This window comes from Urocitellus parryii, chromosome 2, assembly GCF_045843805.1.
Source record: "Urocitellus parryii isolate mUroPar1 chromosome 2, mUroPar1.hap1, whole genome shotgun sequence".
Taxonomy (NCBI): domain Eukaryota; kingdom Metazoa; phylum Chordata; class Mammalia; order Rodentia; family Sciuridae; genus Urocitellus; species Urocitellus parryii.
Window position 1 is genome coordinate 106,707,854 of NC_135532.1, and position 14,959 is coordinate 106,722,812.

The following is a 14,959-nucleotide window of genomic DNA, read 5'->3' on the forward strand; positions in this document are numbered from 1 at the left end:
CAGATATCTGTTCCCATTGGGGATGCTTCCTGCCCCAGGCCTATGGATTTGAAAGTCCTCTGCATTGAAGATGAAGTCTAGATTTTATCTGTCCTCTTAGGAAAGCAAAGATGCTTTCTTACTGAAACAATTTTACATGTGCACAATATTTATAATGTTGAGAGTATATCTATCATGCAAATTTCATCAGTTCCTCACTGTGTGTTAGTTCCACGGCCATCATTGAAAAAATAATTTTACCATCTTGCAATGAAAACATCTCCAAAGCTTAATAATCCTGCTTGCCTTTTGATGTACGAATTCCAATTAAATACATTTCCCATAAGAAATGTCTTGACATAATTTTTATGTAAATGATTTATAAATTTTTAGCTAAACATACTTGGAATACTTTAAAAATGTCACTCTCCTTTAGTGTTCCCTCTTATTTCCCTCAGTATTTTCCAAATGTCTTATCCTGAACTACAGGTATCTAATGATGTCCCCAATTTGTTAGGATGTTTTTCTCTCCTGACTGGAAATGGCATTGTCTGCCTGAGTCTGAGCCTCACAGGGAAACCGAGGTCGTACATTTAAAAGTCACTGGTTGTCTCTCTTCTCTCATCACCCCATGTTTTGTATTTCAAAGGATACAAAGGCTCCAAGTATAAAAAGAACATTAAAGATGTGGTTCTGGAAGGTGAACAGCGCCAGGCCCATGTAACAGAAGATGACGTTCTCGGCCAAAAAGTTCATGAATTCAAACAACTGAAAATAAAACAGAAACCAAAAACCATTAATTATCACTCAGGCGTCCATCCACTGAAATTCTGGGAACTGTGTTTGATGAGCCGGTGGTTCTCCTCAGTCATCTGGAAAGCCATTCAATGTGATCAGCCTCTCTGGGGCCTGTGGTCCCCACCAATTCTGTCAGGTCAGTTGACTTACCTGGTTCTCTCTCTACCCGGTGACACAGGCCACAGGCATGGCCACATCCCCATTCATTTCAACTGTGAGGCTACAGGAGTTACCCCAGGTAGTACTAACCAGCATGATTCTACCATGCAGTGATTCTTACTAAGATGGCAAAATATTCCATTCAAGAAACATAAATCGAGTTGCAGTAAATGATGCAGGATGACTTAACCCCTTCCATGTATCATCCAGGAGATGTACATAAGTACCCAGGCCCCAAAGAACCAAATTTAAAAAAAAAAAATCTTAGACTAAATTACCCTCTTCAGGCAGGCAGAAGAGACAAACTTGGAAAATTTGGAATAAGGATGAACTTTGATTATATTTTAGCATTAGAACGATCAGTTTATTTTGAGCCCCAGACAATGACACTCATTAAATTGACTGATGTAGGCATATCCATTAAATGTCTACAATTTTTAGCTGGTAAAAAAGAAAATGATTAATCCCAGGGATCAGTTTATGCAGCAAGAACACAATAGAATTAGTTGGTTATCTGTATGCAGATGGAGTTTATTAGGTATGTACTGGAAATTCACTATTCTAAACTTTATGTTGGTAAACAGCATTTTCCAAGTGAAGCAATTAGCTGGGCTGGCATTTGGCTCACTTACTTTGGAAAGAAAAGCTGTCTAACTTCATTGTTAGCAATGCAAAATGTTAGAGATGTGCTGCTTACTGCCACACTGCAATGGTGTCAGGCCTTTGAAGATGTTACCTCAATCTTAATACAAAATCCTTGTTGGTAAAAAAAAAAAAAAAAAAAAAAAAAAAAAAAAAAAAAAAAAGAACACAATAGATACATCAAATTCAGTCAGAAGAATGGAGTAATAGCATGCTGTGCCCAGGGATGAGCCTGAGAGTTATTCTTAGACCATTAACTAAACAATTTAACTTGAACATGAAAAACGTTCTCCAACTTCCATATTAAAAGTAAAAGGGAAATGTGTCCAGGGGCAACAAAGGCAGATTTGGAAGAGACTTTATTTTATGTTGCAGACTTTTCATTTTGGAAGTTTCTGAAACTTCATTCCCAGACCTACATAAATCACAGTTAGGTAAACGTCTCTGGAGGCATTTCTCTTGATTTTTTAAGGACTCATTATTTTTTCATGTAATTTATTTACAACCCCACAAATAATTCCCAATACCTGTTCCCTGACAGATGACAGAAAGAAAAGCAGAATCTTGTCAGGAACGTTATTTAAAACAAGGAATAGAAAGAAAGGATTAAAAAAGACACAGCTTCTTCAGTCCAAGATGGTCCTTCCGCAGTGGCAGCCACCATCAAGTATCCTGAGCACTCATGTTTCTAGAGTAATATAAACAAACATGCTCCTCAAATAGCCACAGAAAACTTGAAAACATGGGCTCAGGGGCAACCTTTTTCTACCTCTTTATATTCTTACTGCCACAGTCTGACTGGGCACAAATCACGAGCCACTCAAGAGGAACAAACTTTATTTCTGAACTCCACCAGCACACTCCACACACACTCCCCGGGAACTCTCCCGAAGGCCACATGGCTCCTCCAGGAACCACCAACCGGAAATCCCTCCTCCGGCATCTCCCCAACCAATGTGAACTCTTCAGGAATCCCTGCGAGAGCTCAACCGGAACTCAACGGGAACTCTGAGAGAACTCAAAAGTCATCATCTTAATGGCTCACTGGCATCACCTCTCAACCACTACTTCTGGCAAAAATGCCATGTGTCATCCCAACTCGGCTGTGGCCCTCAACACCTTACTTTTTCCAAAAGTGAGAGTTGAGTGATTAAAGTACCAGTTGTGTATTTCTCACAGTTCAGAGGACTGGGAAGTCCAAGATCAAGATGCCAGCTTCCATGTTGTCAAAGACCCTCTCCCTGGTTTGCAAATGGCCACCTGCTTTGTTCTCACACAGATGAGAAATTATCTCTCTGTGTCTCTTCTAGACAATAAGGATGCTAATTCAATTCATGAAGTCTCCACTACCAACATCTAACTACCTCCCCAAATTCTCACCTCCAGATGGCATCCCAGTGAGAATTAGGATTCAACACAAATTTGGGGGAAGGCACAAGTATTTAATCCTTAGCAGCAACCTGGTTTTTAACATTAATAGAGAAAAACAAGTTTAAATTCATATAATTTCTCCGTCAGTCCCCATCCCAAGTGTATTTTGCCCTAGAGGATATTTTGCCTCCTGGAATCTACTCAGCCTTTTCTTAAGTGATGATACCCCAATATTCCTCTGGAGGGTCCCCCTTGTTCTCCATCATCTCCCTAGCTCAGATATGAAGCATGTAGCCTTGTGACTAAATTACTCAAATCAATGTGTTTCTCTAGGAAATGTGTTTGGTTCCAAAGTGGGTGTGACATATTGAGAGCAAAAGAAATTCCATGAGGTCTTGGCAGGGAAAAGATCTTGCAGGACAAAGATTCCTGTGTTCTCACTGGATGAGAAATCAAAAGGTTTCACAAATGATGTCCAGGAAGCTTCTGCCATTCTTCTGATCATAGGGGAAATGGTCCTGAGAGAAGCTGGGTCTTGGTTGCACTATTTAAGTTACCTGTATTTGACCTCCACCAAAGCAAAATCTACCTGTGGACTTTTGAATTAAAGAGACAAAGAAATCATTTTGGTTTGAAGTAGAGGTCTATCATTTAAATCAAAATTCCCCTCCACAGTTCTGCACTAGTTTTTTAAAGACATTTTCCACTTTATTAGAATATAAACAGAAGGGCATGGGGTCAACTTTTTACTTTTTCAGATAATAACAGTCTCTTATTGTTGCCCACTATTCCCCCAACCCCAATTTTAATCTATTTATTACCCTAATAAGAAAGGAAAAGTACATGGAACAAATTAACTGTCCCTGCTAGCTATTGAGATATGATGAGAATTTTTGCTATACACATTACATGGGGTTCTATGGTCTTAAAGATTTAGTTTAGAGATTGGCTTCCTTTGGATAACTCAGGGTTTTAATTTGACTTATTAACTTAGCTCATTGAAATCTAACACTGACAAACACTACAAGTTAACTGTGTATCTGCATGTAGTACACAAGTTCCATCAGCAGTTTTAATTGCTTAATCTTCTAGCTAACATTTGGTTTTGTTGTTTTTTCAAATTCACACTTGTTCCTCTTGACACTATCATTTTAACTTAGAAATCATCCTGTTAATTTGCCCCAAAATTTCCTACTGGTATTTTAGATGGAATTGCATTGAATTTGTAGACACATTTGGACAAAATATACATCTTTCCAGTATTAAAGCTCTAAATCCATGAACATTGTTCATGCTCATCACTATTTTGGTTTTCTTTAATTTCTTTTAGTAATTTCTATAGTAAGATTTTTGTATAATTTGTTTAGATTTATTTATAAGTGTTTGACACCATTTATTATGATTGTAAATAAAATCTTTTTCCTATTTCATTTTCTAATTGTTTGTTGTTATATTCACAAATATAATTTTTAATGGCTCTTACATTTATACCTTTATTAAATTTATTTAATAATTCTCAGTTTATTGATTGATTCTTTTTTTTTGATTTTTACAATCTTGTTTTTTAAGAAACATGGTTATAGAATAATATTAAGCTTTTTGTCTTCCTTTTCAGTCTTTTAACACTTTGCATCTTTTTATATTTGTTGTTATTGTTTCATTACACTTGTTAAGACCTCTAGTATAGTGTAGAATGGAAGTGGTAATATGAGTATTTTTATTTTATTCTCAATCTCAAAAAAACCCACTTCCAATGTTTCTCTGTTAAATTTATAGAAGACTCTTTAACAGATTACACAAGTTCTTTCTATTCTTAGTGTATTCGGAATAGTCATATGAAAAATAAGAATGTGTTGATTTTTGTCAAATACTTTTTCTTCACTTATTAGAATGATCATATGTTTTTTACATTCTTTCAAAAGTAGTTAATTACTTTAGTTGATTTAAATGCTGAAACAATCTTGCATTCCTGCAATAAAACCTAACTGATCATGATGTATTATCCTTTTTTCATATGCCACTGAATTTGATTTGATATATGTTTAAGGTTTTTGTGCTTATATATTGTGTAGTACTCACCAGATTGAACTGTTAAAGTTATATAAGTATCACAAAATTGGTTGCTTTCTTGCTGAAACACTAAGACTAATTCTGGGCTTGTAGTTTCTTTGTAGATAGATTTCTATTTATATAAGTAATTATTTCAATAGAAACAGATATGTGTTAGTTAGCTTTTTGTTGCAGTGACCAAAAGACCTGACAAGAACAACTTAGAGGATGAAGTTTATTTTGACTTACAGTTTCAGAGATTCAAGTCCATGATCATCTAACTTCATATCTCTGGGTTCAATGTGAGGTAGAATATCATGGTGGAGGGCATGGTGAAAGAAAACAGCTCAGGATATGACGGCCAAGAAGCAGAGAAAGAGATAAAGCAGTCTGCTCGCCAGGAACAAAATATAAACTCCAAAGGCATCTCCCATTGACTTCCAGCCACGCCCTACCTGCCTACACTTACCACTCAGTTAATTTTCATAAGTGGATTAATCCACTGATTAGGCTACACCTCCCATAATCTCATAATTTCACCTCTGAAAATTCTTGCATTGTCTCACAGATGAAGTTTTGGGAGACACCTCATATTAAATCATGAGATAGAATTAGTCAGATTATTTTGTATCATTTTATTAAATTGTGTTTTCAAGGAATTTGTCATTCATCTACATTTTCACATTTATTAGCATACAGTTGTTCATAATATCCTCCATGTTTTAGTGCCTTTAGTTTTTCCTTTCATACCTGACATTGGTAATTTGGCTCTTTCCTTTTTCATTTCTGATAAACCTTTTTAGAGAGTTTCCAATTTAAAGAGTGTTTTCATAAAACAACTTGGGCTTTGTTGATTTTTCTGTATTGTACCCTTCCCCCATTTCATTAATTTCTTTTATCTTTATTTTTTCCTACCTACTTCATACTTTAGTTTTATTTGTTTTTATTCAGTAGCTGGCCTTTCAAATTCTGGCTATTCTGGTGTCCTCAAATTCTTCTGAATACCTCCTTTTCTGTATACTACTAGTTGCTTTCTAAAGGAGAGTTGTCCTGATACCCGTAATCCTGCATCGATACCTCAACTTGCATATATAATTTTCTAGGTGAAACTCATTTTCACCACGTCCCCTATTCCAGTCAATTTTATGGTATTTCATTTTATACCATAAATGTATATCAATTTAGAGAGAAATTACAATTTTATTATATAATTGGGAAAAAATGAATTATTTGCAAATATTATAAGTTGGCAAATTTGAAAAAAAAATTAACAAATCTTGAAAAACTAAAGATGGACACCTAGTTTACTTCTTACACCCAAATAAATTACAGAAGAATGAAAAATTTACATGAGAATACCAAAACTATCTATCAATTATTCAAGAATTCATCAGTTATTTTGTTTATAATTTTTAAATCAGGAAGTGGTATAGATATTGTATTAGAAATAACTTGGAAACAAACATCCATAATATAAGAAATGTTTAAATAATAGCACATTCAATTAAGAAAATGTGATATATATGTATACACACACACACACACTATACACAAATTTGAGGAAAAAATAACAGATCCTGAAAAACTAAAGATGGAATCCCCATTCTCAAAAAATCATACTATATGCACATATAAATATGCCCCAGGGAATTTCACCTTTATGCATAAGTAAAAACAACCAATCAAATATAAATAAATAGGTGAATGAAAGGAAGTGTAGTGGAGTAGATGAAGGAGAATGAGTGATAGGAGAGAAGATGGGTGGGAAAAGGGGGAGAGAAAAGGGAGGGATCCTGAAGTGCAATCAAATTCCATGCACATATGATTTGTCAGGATGAACCCAACAACTATGTATATCTATAATACTCTAATTTTAAAAAAAGAATGATACATTCATATAATGGTATATTTTTAGAGAATTCCATTATGTATTGATGATACAGGAGATATTCAACATCCATTATTAAACTAGAAAAGGTAAGTTGAAGAAATAAAAGATAGGTCTGCATACGTACAAATCTGCTTCAGTCCACCTGCAGCAAAATAACGGGGCGGGGGTGAGGGGTGTGACGAGCAACTTGTGTACATTGATACAGCAGGAGTGGGAGCCGTTTATTGTAGGACAGGAGGGGTATATATACATTCCACACAGCTTATCTTAATTAACATAAACTAGATACAGTAGTCAACCAATAAGGAATCTCCACACTTAATGGCTCGCTGGTGTTACTTCACAAACCACTCCCTCTGGCAAAATGCCAGGCGCCATCCTGACTTGTTTACAGACTCTAACACAAATCCATCTGAGTGTGTTCCTATACACATCCACAAAACTTTCACATCACTTTATGGAGGTACACTATTATGGTTTGGGTCTGGAATATCCTCAAAAGCTCTTGTATGGAAAGCACTGTCACCAGTCCCGCAAGGCTCAGAGGTGGGTCTTTTAGGCAATGATTAGGACTCTGATCTCATTAGTGGATTAATAAATTTCCTAGATTAATACATTGATTGCTGAATGGTGGGACATTGTTGGAGGAAGTGGGTCATTTGGGGTGTGGCCTTGGACTGTGTCTCTCCTGCCTTCTTTCTCTCTCTCTGATTCCTGACTGCCATGAGCTGACAACTTTCCTCGGCCATACTCTTCCACCACGAAGCTCTGCCTCACCTGGGCCCAGAGCCATGGAGTCAACCAACCATGAACTAAACTTCTGAAACCATGAGCCCAAAATAAAATTTTCATCCTCTAAATTGTTCCCGTCAGGTATTTTAGTCACAGGGACACAGCAATGAAAGTTGACTAACAGATTTACTTTTTTTTTTTTATACCATGAAACTGTGCTGCTTTCATAGCTTTAAGAACTAGATTAAATTAGAACAAAAATCTTAAAATAGAATAAAAACCTTTGCTAATGTTTGCTTCCTCTAGCCTTGCTTAGCAGCAACTCTTCATCTTTTTATTTTTGGTAGGTTACAGGCATTTCTACCTGTTTCTAGTGTTTGTCTTTAAAAGTTATTTGCAAGTGCAGAAAAAAGACAATAACAATAAGAAGAAAAACACCAATTTTCCTTTTGTAAGACATCTTTTTCAGTGCTCTCTCTGTTCGTATAGCCGTAAGTATATAGTCATCATGCATAATAACATCAGATACATATGGCTATCTGTTTATATAGATAACTTTAATTAACTCAATAGTATTTGATAAGCCTCTTTCCTTGAAAACAAAGTTGAATCTACTGTACAATTTTGAATGGCAGGACAAAAATCCCTTTGTATCTTTCTACTAACCACATTTGGTTTCACTGTATGCATTCTTAGATACCTGTATTCAGATTTTTTCACTTAGAAACCATGTTGCTCTGAGCATCTTCACAGAAGCATCTCTCCCCATCTGTGTGATTAGGTAAAACTCCTGATGTGGGCTCCTCTGTCAAAGGCTATACATTAATTTTCCTTTTTAAGCAATCTACCAGTCTGTTCTTCAGAAAGAATGAACCGATTTGCATCTTTACTCATTTTGCAGAGGGTACTCTTTTCCCCACACTCTTGGCAACATTAATTTTTTATCAATTTATAAAAACCTTTGACAATCTGATAGATTCACTTATTTTAAATTGTAGATGATCGTTAGCATTTTTAAAAAGGTTCCTTTAAAAGGAGGGCAGCCCAGCCATACTGATTAGCACTCCTTTGTCTAGTTATAGCATGTAAAAACATTCATCTGAATGAGCAGCCCTTATAATTTCCTTCTTGGTACACTTAATGAAAATCTGCAGGCAAATTCAAGTTTGGTTTTACATGGAAAAATCTTCTGAAGACATTTCAAAAGGAGAATCTAAAGCAAGAGCCAGACCACACCAACAGACAACCAGTTTGACCTTACTTGATAGAATCTGGTCCCGGATAGTCAATCATTAAAGGAATGAAAATATTGGCTAATTTTAGAGAAAATTAAAATTAAAAAAAAAAAAAAAGAAGAAAAGGGAAAGAAAAATCCTCTGTCCCAAAGGCAGTAATTTTAAAAATAACAATAAAAACAATAAATCTCAAACAAGTCAACTCATAATTCATCGTAAATAACCTCCAATCTACTTCCTCCCCACGCAGGGTCAGTGAAAAATAAACTTGATTCATCTTTCTATTGGTCAGTACAGTAAACAACATTTATTTTGTTTCCGTTAATTCAGTTTGTGAGCTTTTGGAGAGAATCCAGATTAACATAATCTTTGCTCAGCAAAGCTTTTCTTTATGAGGAAAAGAAAAGTTAATAGTGCTAAAAAAGACTAGAGAAATATTAAAACTGCAAAAGAGGACAATCTACCTTTAAAAACTCTGAAAGTTCAGGGCAACCATTCATATGTTAATTAAGCAATTTAATTTGGTCAGCAAGCCAAGTTTCTCTGAAGAACTTTTAGATACTACACTCTTTAGCCTGAGTTATTTACTGTTCTTACTAAGAGTTTAAAAGATCATATCTATTTTATAAAATATGTTTATCACCAACTCTGATTGATTTTTTTCCTCCTAACTGCACAAAAGAATGAAATTTTTATCACATTATTATAGTTCATGCAGAAAAATTATACAGCAGTTCAGTATATCTGGCTAACTAACCAATGCTAATTAAATTCACATGAATTCCTCAACAGACCTTATATTATGCCTGGTACAATTTGACACAAGCTACTGAGTTTCACCTAATTTTTCAAGAAAGGCCTCAAAATTCATTTTAACTGGGATGCTAAAGAACTTACCAGACTGCAATAAAATTTGAAATGAAGAATTAATATGTTCTTTTTTTTTTTTAGAAAATTTATCTCCAGAATTAACTTGGGTTTGTATTTTTGTTTTCTTTTATTAAATTTGTCTTTGTTCCTAATTGGGATTTTTCTCTAGAGAACACCTCGGATTTCTATTTTTACATATTATCGAATACATCTGTACTATTTTGAGCAAGCTGTGGTATAAGTAAATAATTTTATTCCTGTGTCGGAGCCATTACAGTAAATTCTATTGAAAATATAAATTCTGGTTCTTGTGATTTTAATATTTGTCTAGTCCTAAGTACTCAGAAAATTTGTTCAAAGTAAACCCAGTCGTTCCCAGGGGCTGTGGAGGCAGTGTAGGAGATGAATTGAATGGAAATCTTTGCCACCAGGATATTCTGAAGGCTGTGGTTTCCAGACTGAGCCTTCCCTTATAAAGCTGATGATTTATAGGAAAAGGAAATTGGAAATTGTAATAATGTCAATATTATTACTTCTCAAACAGAATAATGCTAATGGGGCTCCTATTTTTTAGGACTTAAATTTTGCTAGGAAATATATGAAGCGGTTTCACTCTAAAACATTTTTTAAATGACCTGTGTTGTAAAGGCAAGAAAACCCACGCATTGGTAACATTATTCCCAATTTGTAGTTGTGGAAGCTGCACTTGAAGGCATCTGTGCAGTCACTCAAGTCACACACAGTCCAGGGACGACCTGAGTTGTCTTTGGATCTGTCCAGGCCCCTACCATTCCTCCCAGAGCAGGCGGCTTCCCCAGGGAATGGGATTCAGGTTCAGAAGCAACAAGGTATCTGCTTGGAACTTCCAATGAACATTCGCAATACTTCACTGTTGGGGAAGCACTTGTTACATATACATTTTTGTTTGCTCATCAGAACAGCTCTGGGGTTGGAAGGATATCTGTGATCCCACATCTTTCAAATGAAGTGAAGCTTATTTTCAAGTGAAGAAATAAATTTACCCAAAAGGGAAATTCCTTTTTCTCAATTAGTGGAAGTTAATTGAGAAGTGGAAGTTAATTGAGAAGGAGTAGCTTCATATGGGACATCTTATCTTCTCTCTTTCAATTGACCCATCTGAGTTAATCTCCCATCCTCCCTACCCTCAATCACTCAAGAGTAAAGACTGAGCTTTTGCCATGTATTTGCAATTTTAAGACAAACCTTCCAAATAACCCCCACTTTATCACCCATTTCTCCCTTGGAGTAATTCTGGAGTTTCCACTGTGCTCCAGGGAAATAGGATAATGACTACATAGCTTTAATGTGTGTGTGTGTGTGTGTGTGTGTGTGTGTGTGTGGCAAGAAAGAGCAACATTGTACATATGGATTACATATGTGCCTAAAATGAAATAAAGTTTGTCCAGTTTGAATGTTCCATCTCTACCCGACCTGTAGGAGCTGGGCCCCAAATCCAAGATCAGATTCTTCAAGTTGGCAGGACTCTCCTGTCCTGTCCCCACAGTAGCAATGACATGCCACTGCCATGCTTCTTTGAGGTGTTTCTCCCTGTTTGAGACACTGGGCCCCTGCACACCCTGCCCACTGCTCAGCCCTCTCTCATCTCTCGCATTTCATTGTCTTTTGTAAACCCAATTTTACTTTTTAAAACCATGAGAATTTCAAAAGCGCAGCCTATAAAAACACAACAAAACACATTTTAGGAAGATGAATAGGCATCATTAAGTAAGTAAAGTTAATATAAGAAATAAATGTAGTTACAGCTGCAAGGAATTGAGCTTCATTAAACTGAATAAATACTGAGCAAATACTGTAGCCCGATTTTCTTGAAACCCTCAAGCTTCTAACTTAAAGGGAAGGCTATTTTCTCTGGATTTGCTAAATTACTTTAGCCAGTAAACACCATTTGAATTTTTCTTTTTTTAGTTCTTTTTTTTTTTTTTTTTTTTTTTTGCTACTAAAGCAGAAGTATGGGGTTTTGTAAGGTTGCATTTTTTGCTAATATACCATTAAGTTAATAATAACTTCTTATGCAGTTTTGCAAAGTGTTTATTCCCAGGGTACTGATAAGCAATAAATATTGGTCCTGAAATAAGATTGGCTTTAGATCTATTTTATTGAAATTAAATATACACATGTGCTTGTGTGTACACACACACACACACTCACAAATGCAGAGTTTAGAATCACCAGACTTCAAGGGTAGAATCATTTTGTGTACAGTACAAGCATCTAGCCAATTCTTAATTTTTCCAACACTCCGGTCAGTGGAGGGGCCGGCTACCCCCTCTGCCACTGAACACTGCCAAAAGCCAAAACTTCAATACCACCTAAGGATGCAAATAGAGTTTCTGGACATTATGTGTTTCTGTAAGAAAATCTTTCATATGTTGAGCTGCAATTTAACTCTCTATCACTTTTAACCACCTCTCCTACTTTTATTTCTCTGGTTCATAACAAATAAGTTGCATTGGGTATCATTTTATCTGGTTACAACTTGGGTCTGGCATTTTGGGTGATTTCTATCAGAATTGTTGTAGTAGGAGGCAATTCTACCATTTAAACAGCAACTGCTCTTTTCATTCAACAGTCTTTTTAGTTTTTAAACATTTTTCTGGGGGCTTCACAGTTTAGACTGTGAGGCCTTTGCATCTGCCAAGGTTGGGGGTGGGGACTGTGCTATTAATACTAGGCAATGCTATTAAAATTTCACACATTATCAAATTTCTAAAAGGTTAATACTCCTCCTTTTTATTTAACTTTTTTCATTAGCTACTCAGTCTCCTTTCTTATTCATCTTGGGTGCAGTTTTTTTAAGACTGTCTTTCCAGAGCAGTTTTGAATTCATAGCAAAATTGAGGGGATAAGACATAGATACCTCTTATATAGCCTGATCAAACATGAATAACCCACATTATCAGAATGCCTCCTCAGAGTGGTCTATTTGTTATATGAATGCACAGTGAGATGATATTATCACTCAAAGTTCACAGATGACATAAAGGATAACTCTAGGTGCTGTACCTTACTGTGTGTCTTTTATCTTTGTAATTAGTCTGTGCTAAATCTTGAGTGAGAGGATGAAGAATAGCCACATCTTAGCCCAGATCCAGTGTCTGATGCCACATTTCCAGGTTTGCAGATGGCAATCATCTCATGTCATCCTCACATGATGGAGAGCACTGGGAGAGGAAGCAATTCTTTCCATTAAGGGGGGGGGGGTCTACTCTCATTACCTAATTACCTCCTAATTGGCCCCATCTCCAAATACCAATCACACTGGGGAACAGAATTTCAATATATTAATTGAAATTCTGGGGGGCATAGACTTGCATTCCATAACAATATATAAATAAAAAGTAAGATTTCTAATGATCTAGGATTCTTAGAACTTATGCATATGGATTAAATACTGATATCCCAGCCCTTGACAGTCACCTGGGTGACGATCACCCAAGACATGCATGAGGGTGTACCACCCCATCTACTATGAGAAACAGGTGCCCTTTCTACATGCAAATTTACCACTGGCAACTAACAGAATATTGAGCCCCAGATATCATGAGTTGTGTTTCACATCTCAGTACAATCCCATTTCCTTGATTAAAGTATTGCAAACTGAAATATCTAAGTTTGAAGGTGCTATTAAGATTGTTTCATGATTGTCTGTTTCACAGTGAAATGCATCCGATTGTCAGGACTAACACAGAACACTAGAATCAATCTGTCTTGAATCAAACGGATTTCACCTCTAGTGTTTTAGAGTTAGAAGTTGAAGCACATGTCTGAAATAACAATTGTATAACCAGCTTAAAGATTTCAAGATATTATTTGCTTTATGTTATGTAGTCCTAATAAACTCCATTGTTTATATAAGTATATTGATCATATTTAAATTCCTTTGATAAGTCTTACACATCAGGTCATTTTTTAGACTTACTAATAGTACAAGAGGAATCAGAACTTTTTTTCAGAAGAAAAAAATTTACCATTCTTCCCTTATCCTTTATTTTTGAAGAAAAAGAATGGGGGAACTCACTAAACTGATTTTTTGTTTAACTTCATCAAAGATTCTATTAAATTTTTACTTTTGCTTTGGGGTCACTCTATAGAAATTATGTGTGGATAGATATGTCACAAATACAGAAGTAAAGAGGCACAGATATTTTCTCTTGTCTTTCAATATAATTTTAAGTCTAATAAATTTATGTAACCCTCAACCTTATAATAAACGTAAACAATAATATTTAAACTCTCTCTCTTTTTTTTTGGTACTGGGGATTGAACCTAGGGACACTTAACCACCGAGCCATATCCCCAACTCCTTTTTTGTATTTTATTTAGTGACAGAATGTTGCTGAGTTGCTTAGGACCTCCCTAAATTGCTGAGGCTGGCTTTGAACTTGCGATCCTTTTGTCTCAGCCTCCCAAGCACTGGGATTACAGGCATGTGTGTACCCCCACGCTTGGCTTGATATTCAAACTCTTATTTTTTGTTTTGTAGATAGTTATAGAATTTGACTGAAAGAGGACACAAAATGCAACAAAGGGTTAAAAATCATTTCCATAATACAGAGGATTTTGAGCTCAGTTTTTGAACTCTGGCAGAATGGACTTTGGAAATGCATTTCAATAGAAGGCTTGAAGCTTAGAGTAGAACATTGATTCAGCTGGGCCTGATGAGAAATTGGAGAGTATGAAAGAGTCTTTATAAATCAGAGAAATCAATGCAAATGAAAGATAGAAAATATGACATTTGGGTAAAGCCATTCAATTGGAGAATGACTATCAAGTGATTTTTATGAAGGCATGGATATCAATAAATCAATAGCGGATGAAAATTAAGTTTGCTTGACTTGTTCCTTTGTGATAGACTGTTAAAATATAGCAACTGTGGATTGTCAGTGCTTATATTGAACTCCAGAAAATTCTTATTTTTGTACCGATTAACTTGGGTGAGCTTTCTTTTTCAGTGAGATTTATAAAGCTCCCCTCCATAAAGCCTCTGCATATTGAAGTTACTGCACATCCTTGATGATATAGGCAAAATGTCAAAAATTATGAATTATTATGGTACAAGAATGTATTTCTCTTTGTTTCCAATGAAGGCAGCTCTATTTTCACATAAAAACCTTGCATGCATGAATCAATTCTGAACAAGAACTTCAGCTTTGACTTATTTTGGTGGTCCAGTGGCCAATTATATATTTGT

The 14,959-nt window shown here is 35.6% G+C and overlaps 1 protein-coding gene across 1 annotated transcript in view; it reads right to left on the reverse strand.

Moving 5' to 3' along the window:
• The window catches only part of Slc9a9 (solute carrier family 9 member A9), a 538,630-nt gene that overhangs the window by 215,817 nt on the left and 307,854 nt on the right, over nucleotides 1-14,959 (reverse strand). Inside the window, exon 10 of the mRNA XM_077793762.1 lies at nucleotides 634-747. Within this exon, the coding sequence (XP_077649888.1) occupies nucleotides 634-747 (114 nt within the window). The remainder of the gene's footprint in view (nucleotides 1-633; nucleotides 748-14,959) is intronic.